General features: G+C 39.5%; 1 protein-coding gene across 1 annotated transcript in view; it reads left to right on the forward strand.

Moving 5' to 3' along the window:
* The window catches only part of LOC115209292 (N-acetylgalactosamine kinase), a 38,056-nt gene that overhangs the window by 15,840 nt on the left and 4,821 nt on the right, over positions 1 to 17,395 (forward strand). The window contains exons 3-8 of the mRNA XM_029777622.2: positions 2,692 to 2,780; positions 3,940 to 4,063; positions 4,972 to 5,212; positions 6,575 to 6,673; positions 7,791 to 7,943; positions 14,475 to 14,685. Coding sequence (XP_029633482.1) covers positions 2,692 to 2,780; positions 3,940 to 4,063; positions 4,972 to 5,212; positions 6,575 to 6,673; positions 7,791 to 7,943; positions 14,475 to 14,685 — 917 coding nt within the window. The remainder of the gene's footprint in view (positions 1 to 2,691; positions 2,781 to 3,939; positions 4,064 to 4,971; positions 5,213 to 6,574; positions 6,674 to 7,790; positions 7,944 to 14,474; positions 14,686 to 17,395) is intronic.

A 17,395-nucleotide genomic window follows, 5' to 3' on the forward strand; every position in this document is an offset into this window, starting at 1 on the left:
TTAGAGAGAATATTTGATCTTTGCTGACAAGCAGAAATCTGTGGACATACATCTGTTTTAGTGGACCTCATATGCATAGCATAATCTACTTAAGCCTGCTGTAATCAATCAAAAGCTCATACATAGCTATTCCCTTTTCAGCAAACATCAGAATTTCCCTTAAACATGTTAATTAATTTTATGAAACCATGGCATCCGTGCTAGTGGAGTACCATACGAGCGTGATCATTGCCAGAGCAACAAGCTGGCCTCCACGTAAAAAGCACCATTCGAGCGTGATCATTACCTGTGTTGCCTTCTGGCACTTGTGCTGGTGGCACATGAAAAAACATTCGAGTGAGGTCGTTGCCAGTGCCACTGGAATGGCTCCTGTGCAGGTGGCACATAAAAACCACCATTTGAGCGTGGCCGCTGCCAGTACCACCAGAATGGCCCTCATGCCGGTAGTGCCTAAAAGCACCCACTACACTCTCGGAGTGGTTGGCGTTAGGAAGGGCATCCAGCTGTAGAAACTCTGCCAGATCAAGATTGAAGCCTGGTGCAGCCATCTGGTTCGGCAGACCTCAGTCAAATCGTCCAGCCCATGCTAGCATGGAAAGCTGACATTAAACGATGATGATTTCTTAATTTCTTGAAATTATCTCCCCTTTATTTGAGGGTCACTAGTATTCACCTCCTTAGTTTTGTCTTCTTTCTACAACCAAAAGAGAAGTCTCAAGTAAGAATATTTTGTCTGTTATTTAGTATGTCATCTCTCAAATTATCTATTTTAATGTCATTGATCCACTTGAATTATTTGTGAATTTAATGAATGTTTTGTTATTTAGCCCCAAGACAGCAGACCTTTAAAATATTTGGCATTCTAGTCATGATCATGATGATGATCATCATCATCGTTTAACGTCCGTTTTCCATGCTAGCATGGGTTGGACAGTTCAACTGGGGTCTGGGAAGCCAGGAGGCTGCACCAGGCTCTAGTCTGATCTGGCAGTGTTTCTACAGCTGGATGCCCTTCCTAATGCCAACCACTCCATGAGTGTAGTGAGTACTTTTTATGTGCCACTAGCACAGGTGCCAGGGGAGGCTGGCAGCGGCCACGATCGGTTGGTGCTTTTTACGTGCCACCGGCACAGTTATCCTTCTTTTTTTTTTTTCATCATAGCTTATCCATTAGCCAATGGGTCTTTGTTGTTTAAGATATAGGTAGATTGGGATATGGGAGAGGATTTGGCTGTCATAATGAGTCCTAAATCCCTGTTTCTCTATTAATGATGACTTCAATTGCATGTCCCCCACATCCACTTACTGCATTGCTTGCAAAATATCTCTTATGGTACAGATCCTCTCATGCTATCAAACATAAGGATAAATATGTCCTCTTCACCTTTCGTACTTCTTTTCCTACAAACAACAACAAAGGCTTTTATTCTTTTAAAATTCTCTTTTCCATTTATTTCCTCTGGAACCTATACTGTTGATGTCATTTCCATGTGTTTCTTACTGCTGTACAACTACCTCATATCCTGTATCATAATCTCCTTACCAATGTTGGAGCTTTTACGTGGTTATTTGATCTGCTAAAATTAACAGCATATCTACTTCAAACTTCACCCTGTTACCTTAAAGAGAGGGTACATAATGTGGTACTTGATATCTAAAAAATATTTTAAATGGGACAGTCATGGCCATAATGTATTTGATAGTATGTCTGCTGACCAGGAACTAAACAATTACAAACCTTTCTATTGTATGTCTGCTAACCTGCAGCTAAATGACTACAAGCCTTCTGTTGTGTGTGTGTGTGAGCGCGTTCGTGCATGCGTGCGTGTATATACATGTTTGTATTTGTTGTGCATTCATGCATATACATAAAAGATTTTTCTAGCTTTTTATTTCTTTCTTTTCTCTTTTTTATTTTCATTTAGTTATGTTATTGATCTACATTTCTTCCATGCCTCAGTTTCGTTTACATACTACACACTTCTTATCCTTGAAGAAAAGTCCTACCTGAATGTCAGAACTCACCTCTCATCAAAGGACATAAATTTTTATTTAACAAACCAGAACATCCCGCTGTGCTTGAGGAGACCTATTGAGTCAAGTACATGAACATCAAAATAAATATCAATGGAAATAGTAGTTGTGATACCTGTGCCAGTGGCACATAAATAGCACCATCTGAACGTGGCTGATGCCAGTGCCGCCTCAACTGGCTTCTGTGCCGGTGGCACATAAAAAGCACCATCTGAACGTGGCCGATGCCAGCGCCGCCTTGACTGGCTTCTGTACCGGTGGCACGTAAAAAGCACCAACCGATCGTGGCCGAAGCCAGACTCCCCTGGCACCTGTGCCGGTGGCACGTAAAAAGCACCCACTACACTCGCGGGTTGGTTGGCGTTAGGAAGAGCATCCAGCTGTAGAAACACTGCCAGATCAGACTGGGCCTGGTGCAGCCTTCTGGCTTCCCAGACCCCGGTTGAACCGTCCAACCTGTGCTTGCGCGGAAAACGGACGTTAAATGATGATGATGATGATGATGATTGCTGTTACAAACCTTTCTTTTGTCATTCCCTTGTTTCGTCTAAAAATCAGTAGATTCTCCAAAACCACTGCTAGTCAGTGTTAGTCATTCAAATATCAATGGAGTTTTCATGATGTCTTTTTATTCATTTTTACCTTGCATTATTTCAGGTATCAGGAACTTATTTCTGTCTTCCAGCAAAAATATGGCAAACAGCCACAGTTCTTTGTCCAAGCTCCAGGGAGAGTTAACCTCATAGGTTAGTAAGGAATATTTAATTGCTCACTATTTTGTGGGAGTGTGGCATAAGTGCATTGTTTCTGATAGTTCGGGTTTGGTGAAGAGCTGCATGCACAACCGAGTGAAAGTGATCAGATGTAAAGAAGTGGTGATGTATTTCTTCAGCTTTAAATTTAGAAGTCTGAGTTTTTGCTCCTCTAGTTATGTTGTAAAGACTCTCCTTTCCCATTCATTTTCCCTTTGAGATCATTCATGTTGGTTTCCTTTCATATGTTTTGTAAGATATTAATTCACATACACACACACTTACCTTCTTAAACAGGAGCAAAGTACATAGAATGGCTATTGTGCCATCTGATAAGTAGTGAACTGTATTTTTTTGTCACTAATATGAAATAGAAGTAAGTTATGGGAAGGATTTTTGTATATAAGGGTATTTTTTTGGATTGCATTCAGGAAAAGAAATCAGCTACAACAGTAGTCATGTTATGCTAATGAAAATCAAAATAGCATTACGGTATTTAGTCCAGAGTAATGCCAAAACTTGCAGCCTGTGGAATGGTTATCTCACTGGTAGTCATTATATTATATTGCTAGAAACTTTGAAGTTTGGGAAAGAGTTCCAAAAGTGTATAAAAAGAGAATTTTTTTCATGATTTATATAGAGTGGCTGTGTGGTAAGTAGCTTGTTTACCAACCACATGGTTCCGAGTTCAGTCCCACTGCGTGGCACCTTGGGCAAGTGTCTTCTACTATAGCCTCAGGCCGACCAATGCCTTGTGAGTGGATTTGGTAGACGGAAACTGAAAGAAGTCTGTCGTATATATGTATATATATATGTGTGTGTGTGTGTTTGTGTGTCTGTGTTTGTCCCCCTAGCATTGCTTGACAACCGATGCTGGTGTGTTTACGTCCCCGTTACTTAGCGGTTCGGCAAAAGAGACCGATAGAATAAGTACTGGGCTTACAAAAGAATAAGTCCCGGGGTCGAGTTGCTCGATTAAAGGCGGTGCTCCAGCATGGCCGCAGTCAAATGACTGAAAGAAGTAAAAGAGTAAAAGAGAGTAAAGAGTATACCAAAACTATTCTATTTATGAAAACTGCATCGTCACTGTTCCACCTTCTCATACCTTGCCTTCATTAATATCTCGTCATCCTCTTCCACTTGATTTCTGTAGGAGAACATATCGACTATTGTGGTTACTCTGTCCTACCTATGGCTGTTGAACAAAATATCCTAATTGCTGCAGCTCGTTCTGGCGATGATAAAATATTTGTGGCCAATAAAGACTCAAATTATGCGTATGTATTTATATCTTGATTTAACCAAATATGTTTTACACAATCCTATGGTGCTCAGGGCTTATAGAGAAACCTTGATACCATTTTTAGGAATCTGGCTCATAACACAAAACTGTTTGTCAGTGCTCTGCTGATAGTAATGTCTTTAAAAATAAATATAAATATGATGATAGAGTGGACACATCAAGAAAAGATTAAAAACTGAGCACTAAGTAGGAGTGGGAGTTTGATTTCCAGATAGTACTCATTTTATTTATCAATCTAATTCAAAAATATACAACTGTTTTGATTGATACTTTGATTAATCATTAACTAATCATATCTTTATATATAAAAGTGAAGTTGTGTGTCTGTCTCCTACGATTTAGATTCCTAACTACTCCCACATTTTGCGGTGCAGTTTAACCAAAAGCGGGTATCTTATAGTCGTGATTCATATCGAGCCCTTCTGGGTATTAGCGCATGTCTACGATGAGTCTACGATTTAAAAAAGAAATTACCATCATTTTTTCCATTTTTAATGCATTTTTTTGCTATTATATAAGGGAAATAACTCTCTAAAATTGTATTCTTAAATCTCAGAACGTAAAAAGCTACAGTAACACCCCACTTTGTGGTTAGCCATATTGAGATGGCTATTATACTTTACATCTCTAAAAATGCTTATATAGTTATTTCCCTTACAAACCCGAGCAACGCCAGGCGATACTGCTAGTTCTTTTATAAAGAAATAATGGCTTCAAAAAGAAAATAAATGTGGTAAAGATGATTGGCTGTTTCTTTCAGCTGGAAAGTAGTTTTATTTCTTTGGAGTATTCATTGACTTCTCGTTCCTCTGTTCTTCTAAATGTATTTCTTTATTTTACCTCCACTCACAATTTTATCCTCTTTTATCTTTCATACTCCAGGGACTTTGAGTGCTCCACCAACAACCTGACCATTGCCGAAGGTACAACTTCATGGCACGTATATTTCCTGTGTGGTCTTAAAGCTATTGAGGACAGTGGCCAGCTGCAGCAGCAGATGTCTGGTCTCTACTGTATGGTGGATGGTGTCATCCCAAAAAGTGCTGGACTGTCTAGTTCCAGTGCCCTTGTTTGCTGTTCTGCACTGGTTGCTGCTTTTGCCAATAATCTCAAGTTCACTAAGGTAGAGATAAAAATATGTATATATATGTACATTTTTAACTCTTCAGGTGTGTGTTCTTGTAGTTGGTCAAAGTGTTGAGTTGTGACCAGATTTTCCTGAAGAGATTTAAAGCAAGAAACTTATAAATCAACCAAAAGCAGCACTTCAGAAATCTAAACACCCTAGGTATTTAAGTATTCTGACCATGGCCATCTTTTATTTATCTTGGGATATATTTTTCTAAGATCTAGTTCTTAAAACATATGGTCATTATTTTAAAACGCAGTTGGTGTTAAGAAGGGTATCCAACCATAAAAACCTTTCAAAAACAGACAGTGAAGCGCAGCGCAGTCTTCGGCCTAGTTAGTTCCTGTCAAACCATCCAGTCCATGGAAAACAGATGTTAAATGATGATGATAATAATAATAATAATAATAATAATAATAATAATAATAATGAAATTATTGTATACAGTGCTCAGGTGCACCACAACTTGTCAGAAAGTGCATATAAAGTGTATGCAGTAATGTAGAAATGTCAGGAAAGCGAACAATGTATGAGTCAGATACATGCCTGTGTGTGTAAGGAGGGGAGAAAATCAGGTGTAGTGTTGGCGAATCTCAGAAAGCATGGAAGTTTTGAAGGATGCAGTGCTCCGACAACTAACAACTGATGCCAGCAGTTTGTTCCATGCTTCAGCAACTCTCAGCGTGAAAAAATGTTTCCTGAAGTCATGGGAGCTGTGCTGTTTTCTGACTTTGTAAATATGTCCACGGGTGTTAGATGGGTGGAGTTTGAAAAGGTGCTCAGAGTTATTGTTTGTACGATGGTTGATAATTTTATGGGTGTCTGCCAAGTCAGCTGCCAGACGTCAGAGTTTCAATGCGTCCATGCCCATGATGATGATGTTGTTGGTTGATCAACTACATAGTTTCCTTACTGGCTCAAGCTTTGCCTTTGACCTCTAATGGTGTTGTGTTGAGAGATGCTCTTCACACTATGGTGAAATAATGAGTTATTTTCTTTTCTGCTGAGAGATAATTCTATGTATACTTTTGGAAATTAATATTTTCAGACAGCATATTTTACTTTGGTATTTGAAATTAAAATGGCTGAACCATTAAAGCATGTGACAGTTGTCATAGAATATTTAGTTATGGCTATGTTATGTACTGAGTTCAAATCCTGCCTTTGACCTTGTCATCCTTCTTCTAGTGTTAATGAAGTTAGTACCAGTCAAATATTAGAACCAGTATAATTGTAGACTGCTCCCTTCCCTTTTCCCCAAAATGGTAAATTCTGGCCTTGTATGTTCAAAATCATTATTATTAAAATTTACTTCTCTACAGTATCTCATGTGGCTCTTATGTTTTTTTACTTCAGTCAGAATTAGCTGAGTTGTGTACTGTCAGTGAACGATATTGCGGTACCCAAGGTGGAGGAATGGACCAATCCATTGCTTTCATGGCAGAAGAAGGTCAGGTAAGAAATTTTCATAATTTTTATTATGTTTGGTTTTGCTGGACGATGTGTATGAGATGCGAGCTGCATTCCCACAAAATATATGAAATAACAAAATAGTGAGAGTAGGAAGAAGATCCAGTCATGTTCAGTATATATACTCTCTTTTTACTCTTTTACTTCTTTCAGTCATTTGACTGCGGCCATGCTGGGGCACCGCCTTTAGTCGAGCAAATTGACCCCGGGACTTATTCTTTGTAAGCCCAGTACTTATTCTATCAGTCTCTTTTGCCGAACCGCTAAGTGATGAGGACGTAAACACACCAGCATCGGTTGTCAAGCAATGCTAGGGGGACAAACACAGACACACAAACACACACACGCATATATATATATATATATACATATATACAACGGGCTTCTTTCAGTTTCCATCTACCAAATCCACTCACAAGGCATTGGTCGGCCCGGGGCTATAGCAGAAGACACTTGCCCAAGATGCCACGCAGTGGGACTGAACCCGGAACCATGTGGTTGGTTAGCAAGCTACTTACCGCACAGCCACTCCTGCGCCTCATATCTGGCTTTCATTTTAATCAATTATGGCCAAATGAAAGGCAAAGTTGACCCTGGCTACACTTGAGCCTAGAAGAGAGTGACAAAACCATTCACATAAACTTGAGGAAGAGTTATATGCCTTTCATAAAAGTATGTGTATTAACAATATCCTTTTTTTTATATTACATACCCCCTTACATGTAATGTACTTAACAATGTAGTATAATAACTTGGGAATGAGACCGAAACTAAATCCAGTGAGTTTTGACTATATTTTAATCTCATGAGCTGCACAAGCTTATTCCTTCACTAATATTAAAATTACAAGAATTTTTATCAGAAATTCTATAAAAGCATAGTTTTTTTTATATGAATAAGAAAAGATAACTTAAAAGTTTTTTGGGTTTTTTTTGGTTCTCAAATTCTTTTTTTTTTTAAATATCATAACTAAATTTTTATTCAAACAAAATAAAGTATAATTTAGAAACAAATTATGCAGTGAAGGAAGTGTCAAATTTCTAAAACAATATATGTTGAAAATTCTTTGTACTCATTTATTTACGTATTTCTTTTGATTTAGGCCAAATTGATAACATTCAACCCGCTGAGTGCTACAAATGTCCAACTGCCATCTGGTGTTGTGTTTGTTGTGTCCAACAGCTGTGTTGAAATGCACAAAGCTGCAACAGCCAATTTCAACATAAGAGTTGTTGAATGTAGGCTTGCTGCACAGGTAGGTTTGAAAGTGTTTCTTTATAGGATATTACTAGTAAAATTTGGAGAAGAAAAATGGAAGAAAACGAAAAATTGACATCCATAGTCTTTGCAGATTTAACCTCATTCATTTTTTTTTGTTATCTAATATTTTATTTAGTTAGGAATATTTGCTTAAATGTTTTAAAAGGGATTATGTTGATAATTACTTCAGAACGTTTATAAATAGAAGTGGAATGGCCTGGTAGATAAGGTGTTGTTTATGTCTTCACATCTCGCTGCACTCTTCTCATGCATGCATGACATAACAGATCATCAAAATGTGTGGAAAGGTTACTACATTTGGGGATTGCTGTTAGCATATAGACTAACATCTTGGTTTAAGGATCTCATGTTTAATTTAATCAATAGCCGCTCGTTTTGATGTGTATGTGTGTAATGTCAGATTTTTATACACAGATTGATCCGAATCATGGCAGATGCCAGCACCGCCTCGACTGGCTTCCATGCCGGTGGCACGTAAAAAGCACCATCCAAATCGTGGCCGAAGCCAGTACCGCCTCGATTGGCTCGGTGGCACGTAAAATGCACCAATCTGACCGTGGCCGTTGCCAGCCTCACCTGGCACCTGTGCAGGTGGCACGTAAAAAGCACCCACTACACTCACAGAGTGGTTGGCGTTAGGAAGGGCATCCAGCTGTAGAAACACTGCCAGATAAGACTGGAGCCTGGTGCAGCCTTCTGGCTTCCCAGATCCCCGGTCGAACCGTCCAACCCATGCTAGCATGGAGAACGGATGTTAAACGATGATGATGATGATGATGATGATGATGAGATTGCATTAATTTTATTCCACTTTAATTTGTGCCAATTGACATTAATATCAGTCAGAAATCTCTGCAAGTCATTAATAAATATAATACACTGATTTTGCACTAATTTCGTTTATGCTTGCCTCTCCAGTAATGTATTCCTTGTATGAAATTCGAGTAGTCTGACATATATATATATTTCTAGTGTATCTATCCTATCCAAAATTATAACTGTTTCCCTTTATAGTTTCAACTATTTTCTCCTGATTTTGGATTATTTAATTTGTATTTTCTTCCTATGACTGAGGAGAAAAATTATAGAGGAAAGTGTAAATACCATAACTTTTACTAATTTTCATTTTTAGTTTCATTTTAAGAACTAACTCCGTCAATGTATAAAAAAAAATTACCTGTTTGAAGATTAATAGAATTATCTCCCTTATTAACAGCTGTCGCTTCATTCTACCTACACTAGTTAGGCTGAAGTATTGAACATTATTGAACAGTATTGAACAGACGTTCCACATTTTATAAGTAGTATCAGTGAATGCCATGTAGTTGTATTAAAGTAAAATGGAGAATTGTTCATTTACCATTGAAATTTCTCTTGCTACAAAATCAGTGACAGAGATGGGTTAATGAATCAATAAAACTCTGGACTATGAACTGAAGGGACATAGCATCATATAACCCTTTCGTTACTGTATTTATTTTGAGATGCTCTGTGTTTCTTCCAATTATTTTAAATATAAGAAAGAATTTAGTAAAATAACATCGTTATCATTGAGCTAGTGTTAGGAACATAAATTGTGACTAAAATTTGGTGGAAATTTTGAATTCAAAACTTATGAAAACAAGACATTTATACTAAAGAGCCAGAGCCAGTTTCAGCCGGGTTGGTAACGAAAGGGTTAAAATAACATCCATATCCAAGTTACTTGTGATTTATTTAATTTTAACGGTTGAGGATTTGTGTTGTAGGATAAGCTGGTTTGAGATCCAATATACGTGTGCATGTAGATAAAGGAAGAAACAGAAAACCAGGAGGAATATAAACAATGTTTTATCATGGAAATGGTACATAATGATGAGATATGCAATGTAGAATAGGAAAACAAATACGTGACAGAACTTAAAGCATCCAGTCGGCACAAATGGGTTTGTCAATATGTGAACAGGTCATATGACCACTTGCAGAAAACAAGCTGTTATGAGCCTATTTAAGCTTAAACAAACAAATGATGAACTTGCTACATGGTCATTTCACATTTTATGAGCAATAGTAGTGCTGATTACATATTTCCATTAAACCAATCATTGATTCACTACATTCCCAGTGGTAAGAATATCAAAGAACTGATATAGGAAATTAGAACAAATAACAGAAAGAATTTATTTTGGAAACACTAGTTTATAAGTTTTCTTACCTGTATACATACATACATATATATATATATATATTATTTCTTTACTACCCACAAGGGGCTAAACACAGAGGGGACAAACAAGGACAGACACACGGATTAAGTCGATTACATCAACCCCAGTGCGTAACTGGTACTTATTTAATCGACCCCGAAAGTATGAAAGGCAAAGTCGACCTCGGCGGAATTTGAACTCAGAACCTAGCGATAGACGAAATACCTATTTCTTCATTACCCACAAGGGGCTAAACACAGAGGGGACAAACAAGGACAGACACACGGATTAAGTCGATTACATCAACCCCAGTGCGTAACTGGTACTTATTTAATCGACCCCGAAAGTATGAAAGGCAAAGTCGACCTCGGCGGATTTGAACTCAGAACCTAGCGATAGACGAAATACCTATTCTTCATTACCCACAAGGGGCTAAACACAGAGGGGACAAACAAGGACAGACACACGGATTAAGTCGATTACATCAACCCCAGTGCGTAACTGGTACTATTTAATCGACCCCGAAAGTATGAAAGGCAAGTCGACCTCGGCGGAATTTGAACTCAGAACCTAGCGATAGACGAAATACCTATTTCTTCATTACCCACAAGGGGCTAAACACAGAGGGGACAAACAAGGACAGACACACGGATTAAGTCGATTACATCAACCCCAGTGCGTAACTGGTACTTATTTAATCGACCCCGAAAGTATGAAAGGCAAAGTCGACCTCGGCGGAATTTGAACTCAGAACCTAGCGATAGACGAAATACCTATTTCTTCATTACCCACAAGGGGCTAAACACAGAGGGGACAAACAAGGACAGACACACGGATTAAGTCGATTACATCAACCCCAGTGCGTAACTGGTACTTATTTAATCGACCCCGAAAGTATGAAAGGCAAAGTCGACCTCGGCGGAATTTGAACTCAGAACCTAGCGATAGACGAAATACCTATTTCTTCATTACCCACAAGGGGCTAAACACAGAGGGGACAAACAAGGACAGACACACGGATTAAGTCGATTACATCGACCACAGTGCGTAACTGGTACTTTGTTTATCGACCCCGAAAGGATGAAAGGCAAAGTCGACCTCGACGGAATTTGAACTCAGAACGTAACGGCAGATGAAATACCGCTAGGCATTTGGACCGGCGTGTTAACGTTTCTGCCAGGTCACCGTCTTATAGACGAAATACCACTAAGCATTTCGCCCGGCGTGCTAACGACTCTGCCAGCTCGCCGTCTTAAATATATATATATACACACACACACACAAGGTCTGATCAATAAGTATCCGGACTGTTGCCATAGTAACGAAGCTAAAGCACACAGAATGAAGCTGCTAGGCAAATATTGATCTTGAACTCTGCTCTGTATGTGCACTAAATTTTAACACTCTAGCTCACTTCTGCTGTTTACAGCAGCGCTTGGAAGGAACGCTTGTGATCATCGCATTGACCATGACAGGGAAAGTTGTAATGACGATATCTGCTCAGAGGTATGTGCAAAGTTGCAGAAAGAGTATGGAGAGGAGTGGATGAGTTGCACACAAGTGTATGAGTGATTCAGATGTTTTCCAAGATGGCCGAAAAAATGTTGATATTGATGATGAATGTTTTGGGAGACCTGCAACCAGTAGAACTGAGATAAACATCACAGATGTGTATGCAACTGTGAGGGTAAATTGTTAAATCACCATCTGTGAGTTATCAGAGGATGTGCAGTTTAGTTATGGTTCAGTTCAGTCCATTATCACTGAAGATTTGGGTATGAGACATGTGTCTGCCAAGTTTGTGCCAAAACTGCTTTCAGTTGACCAAGATAAGACAAAGGTTTCAGATGCACAAGATTTCTTTGATTGTGTCAAGAACGATGAAAACTTTACGTATGCCTCTGAGCAGGTATCACCAAGCTTTTGGCAAAATTTGATGCAGATTCCCTGCTTAACTACTTTCTCTATCATGGTCAATGCAACAACTGTATACTACACACCTTCCTTCCAAGCATTGCTGTAAATAGTGGGAGTGAACTAGAACATTAAAACTTAGTGTGCATGCACAGCGAAGCAGCTTCCCTCTCTGTGCTGTAGCTTCATTACTATGGCAACAGTCTGAATACTTCTTGATCAGACCACATATATCATCATCATCATCGTTTAACGTCCGTTTTCCACGCTAGCACGGGTTGGACGGTTCGACCGGGGTCTGGGAAGCCAGGGGCTGCTCCAGGCTCCAGTCTGATCTGGCAGTGTTTCTACAGCTGGATGCCCTTCCTAACGCCAACCACTCCGCGAGTTTAGTAGGTGCTTTTTATGTGCCACCTGTACAGGTGCCAGGGGGGGGTCTGGCATTGGCCACGATCGGTTGGTGCTTTTAACATGCCACCCATATTATGTTATTTTGCTTTTACAGCTACTGGCAACGTATAACCAGATATGGTCTATTGCATGGTCAGATTGTCAGCAACTAAGCCATCTTGGTGAGATGAGTGGCTTTGTCTGCTCTGCAGGAAGAAAAACAAAACATCAGAATGCCTGTGAACCAAAGGCCATCCAGCATTGTGTGTGTGTGTGTGTGTGCATGTGCACATGGAAGGTGTAGTACAGGTGGGAGCAGTCATTAGTCTCCAATTACTTGAGCAGCTACATCGTCCTTTATTCTTAGATAATTTCTATTGGTGTCTTTAGAATTTTGGTCATCTGTGAAAATGGAAGCCTAATATACTTTTTTTTTACTCTTTTATTTGTTTCAGTCATTTGACTGCGGCCATGCTGGAGCACCGCCTTTAGTCGAGCAAATCGACCCCGGGACTTATTCTTTGTAAGCCCAGTACTTATTCTATCGGTCTCTTTTGCCGAACCGCTAAGTGACGGGGACGTAAACACACCAGCATCGGTTGTCAAGCAATGCTAGGGAGACACACAAACACACACACACACATACATGAATATATATATACATATATACGACAGGCTTCTTTCAGTTTCCGTCTACCAAATCCACTCACAAGGCATTGGTCGGCCCGGGGCTATAGCAGAAGACACTTGCCCAAGGTGCCACGCAGTGGGACTGAACCCGGAACCATGTGGTTGGTTAGCAAGCTACTTACCACACAGCCACTCCTGCGCCTATCTTTATATATTTGTACAAACACTTATACCACAAGCTTCCACGCAGTTTCCATTGACCAAATATCAAAGGTTATAGTTATTGTATAGTCACTGATTGAGCAGACTGATGATAATAGACATTTCAGCCATAGCTATCCCCTTCCTTTTCCAGACACAGTAAGTAGGGGATTATATCATCCAATGTACCCTTTCCTAAAGCAGTAGGATGTAATCTGAGGGAGATTTGGCTGCTTTTCTGTAATTATGTGATCACAAAGAGAACACACTTATCCAAAGTATCGTAGAGTGGGATTACAGTTGGAACCATGGAACCTTCACACTGGATCGCTTAATGACACAGCCTTGCTTCTCAGTAGTTCTTCCTGTCTATTTGTAAATAGTTACAATGTTTTATTTACCCAGAATTCTCACTTCAAATCCTCCTATGGACAAAGTCTTGCCAGAATTGATTTTCTCTCATTTTAAAATATTTCAAAGTGCTTCTACCATGCAATATCTATTTCTTTACTACCCACAAGGGGCTAAACACAGAGGGGACAAACAAGAACAGACAAACTGATTAAGTCGAAAGTATGAAAGGCAAAGTCGACCTCGGCAGAATTTGAACTCAGAACCTAGCAATAGACGAAATACCTATTTCTTTATTACCTACAAGGGGCTAAACACAGAGGGGACAAACAAGGACAGACATAGGTATTAAGTCGATTACATCGACCCCAGTGCGTAACTGGTACTTAATTTATCGACCCCGAAAGGATGAAAGGCAAAGTCGACCTCGGCAGAATTTGAACTCAGAACGAAGTGGCGGACGAAATATCGCAAAGCATTTCGCCCGGTGTGATAATGGTTCTGCCAGCTCACCGCCTTCAATATCACTACAGAAACTGCCAGCATAAAAATTCTGTGAGGTTGCTTGACCTGCTGGAAATAGCAGCCAAATTTTCCTTAAATTACATTGTCTTCTTTAAAAAGAATACATTGGACATTGTTATTCAAGGTACACCATGCCTGAAAAAATATTAATAGAGATGGCTGGACTTCTTATAATGGTAGATCTGTTTGATCTGTTATGATCGGGTTAAGCAACAACAATAGCAAAAGTAATGCAATCTTCATATTCTCTGTTGTTTGTCTTTATAGTTATATAGTCCACTAATTTTTCACACTAATTTTTCACACAGCTGATAGCAAAGAAGTTAGGTCTAGATTGGCTTCAACTGAAGAAACTTGGAGATGTGCAAAAAACCTTAAAGTATGACTTGCCACAGATGCTTGCAACTGTACAGCAGTTGTTACATGCAGAAGCTTACACCAAACAGGAAGTGTGTACAGAACTTGGAATTGAAGAAGATGAACTGAATAAAACTAGTCTCTGTGGAAATACACTCCATGGTAAGTAGTGTTCATTATATATATATAGTATATAAGTAAAAGGGCAGGCAACAGGTTGCTTTGCCGCATACCGAAATAATTAGAAATAGCAGTCAGAGACTGTTTATTTCCATTTTCTATAAGTGGGGGCTCCATATACGACATAACCCTGCAATTCACATATGCAAAATATTTTGCAGGGTTATGTCGTATATGGAGCCCCCACTTGTAGAAAATGGAAATAAACAGTCTCTGACTGCTATTTCTAATTATTTCGGTATGCGGCAAAGCAACCTATTGCCTGCCCTTTTACTTATATACTATATATACTGAACTCCACAGAAGTTCCCGCCGCTAAAGGTCATATTTACATACCGAAATCTACCGGTAAATAATTGTTGGTTGTCTGAAAAACCATCGAAAAAATTATTTACCCTTATTATTCCCTCTCTCTCTCTTTTTCGGAGAGGCACTGAGCAGCTATATGCACACATACACACACGGCAGTAATTTCCACCTACCGAATTCAATCACAAAGCTCCGGTCGGCTCGGGGCTATAGTGGAAGACACCTACCCAAAGTGCCATGCAGTGGGACTGAACCCGAAACCATATAGCTAGGAAGCAAGCTCCCTAACCACACAGCAATGCCCGCATATATATATATATATATATATATAATATATATATATATATACACACATAGTGTATGTGTGTGCTTATATATCTGTGTGTGTGTGTGTGTATATATATATATATATATATATGATGTGTGGCTCAGTGGGGTTATGGTATTTGGCTCATAATTGTAGAGTTGTGAGTTCGAACCCTGTCTTTGAGCAAGATACTTTATTTCACATTATTCCAATCCATTCAGCTGGCAAAAATGAGTTGTACCTGTATTTCCTTGTCACATCCTGTGTCATGCTGAATCTCCCTGAGAACTACGTTATGGGTACACCTGTCTATGGAGTGCTCAGCCACATACATGTTAATTTCGCAAGCAGGCTGTTGGATGAAAGGAGGAAACACAACTCCTAGATAACTTATTTACTTGTTCTTTCAGTTTAGCCACTTGTCACAAATAAGCAAACATGATTCATGATGTTGCAGCCAAAATCAATCACTTTTAATTTCTAACATGGTTTGAAAAGAAATGAATGAACAAATGGAGACAACATAAGGAGAGAGGACTCTGCAGACTTTACGGGAACAAGACAACCTTCCTAGTTCAGATGCCATAATAAAATGCATCCAATATATTCTGTAAAGTAATTGGTGATACGAAGTGCTCGGCTGTAGAACACATGCAAAGAAAGAAAATGTGGGAGATATGTGCTTCAATTCATCTAGTGGCACAGTAACTGCAAATAAGAATGGACTTGAGCCATGACAACCTGTCCAATCCATGCCTGGATTGAACAAATATGATGATGACCCACAACTACCTTAGCTTAGTTTGTTTCGTTTTGTTTTGAGATAGTAATGTCTGAAATGACTGCTTTTTGTAGCAGGATGAATGACTACTTAAGAGGCCTGCTGTGTTTCTTGGTACAACATAAAGCATTAGAAGTGGAGTGTTTTACACAGTTGCTGATCAATAGTGGATAGAACTAAGACTTGTTGAAGGACACAACACAGCACTTTGATCGATGTCCAGTATTTTAAATCGAGGTATGTCCCCATTAATGGGGGTGGCCAGATCTACCTCGCTCTTACAGCAACTGCTTTCACACCTTCCCACCCAGTTTTGGGCATTCTCCCATCTCAAGCCAACCCTCTCAATCTCCTCCTCCACGTTTTCTTTGGTCGACCTCGCTTTCATGGTTCATTCGCCTTAAACTCAATCACCCTCCTCAGAACATGATCCTCATTCCTCCTCAACACATGTCCATACCTATTTCTTTACTACCCACAAGGGGCTAAACACAGAGGGGACAAACAAGGACAGACACACGGATTAAGTCGATTATATTGACCCCAGTGCGTAACTGGTACTTATTTAATCGACCCCGAAAGGATGAAAGGCAAAGTCGACCTCAACGGAATTTGAACTCACAACGTAACGACAGACGAAATGCGACTTCGCATTTCGCCCGGTGTGCTAACGTTTCTGCCAGCTCGCCGCCTTTGATCGAACACATGTCCATACCACCACACTCCATTCGCCCTTGCTGCTGTTCCACCAATTCCTCCAACCCCAGATTCCCTATCAAGTCCTCAGCCCTCCTTTTATCAAATAGTTTCACACCATACATTGCTCTCTCGATCTTTCTCAAAATTGCTATTTCGCTTTTCCTCAGACACCATGTCTCACTCCCATACATTGCATTGCAGATCTCACAGTTCCAATAAACCCTTCCTTTCATCTTCAAGAACCTTTTCCTATATAACAACACTCCACATTCCCTGAACTTCACCCAGCCAAGTCTCACTCTTGCTGTCACAGCTGCTTTACATCTACCACTTAGATCCATGTCTCCCAAATAACAAAACCCTCTCACCAATTCCACCTCGTCACTTGTTACTTGTAAATATTTTGAGTTGAATCTCAAACGCAACTTTTGAATTTTAAAATCAGATTGTAACAGGATCTGGAATCGGTATCACTGAAGGGGTGTCCGATCTGATCCCGTCACATTCAATTTAGTTAGATATAACAGACGAAGTCAGGTTATCTGGGAAAGACAGCAAATGTTGTTTATTACTCGTGATGGTGTATGTATTTTCTG

The sequence above is a fragment of the Octopus sinensis genome, linkage group LG3 (genome assembly GCF_006345805.1).
Source record: "Octopus sinensis linkage group LG3, ASM634580v1, whole genome shotgun sequence".
In the NCBI taxonomy this organism is placed as follows: domain Eukaryota; kingdom Metazoa; phylum Mollusca; class Cephalopoda; order Octopoda; family Octopodidae; genus Octopus; species Octopus sinensis.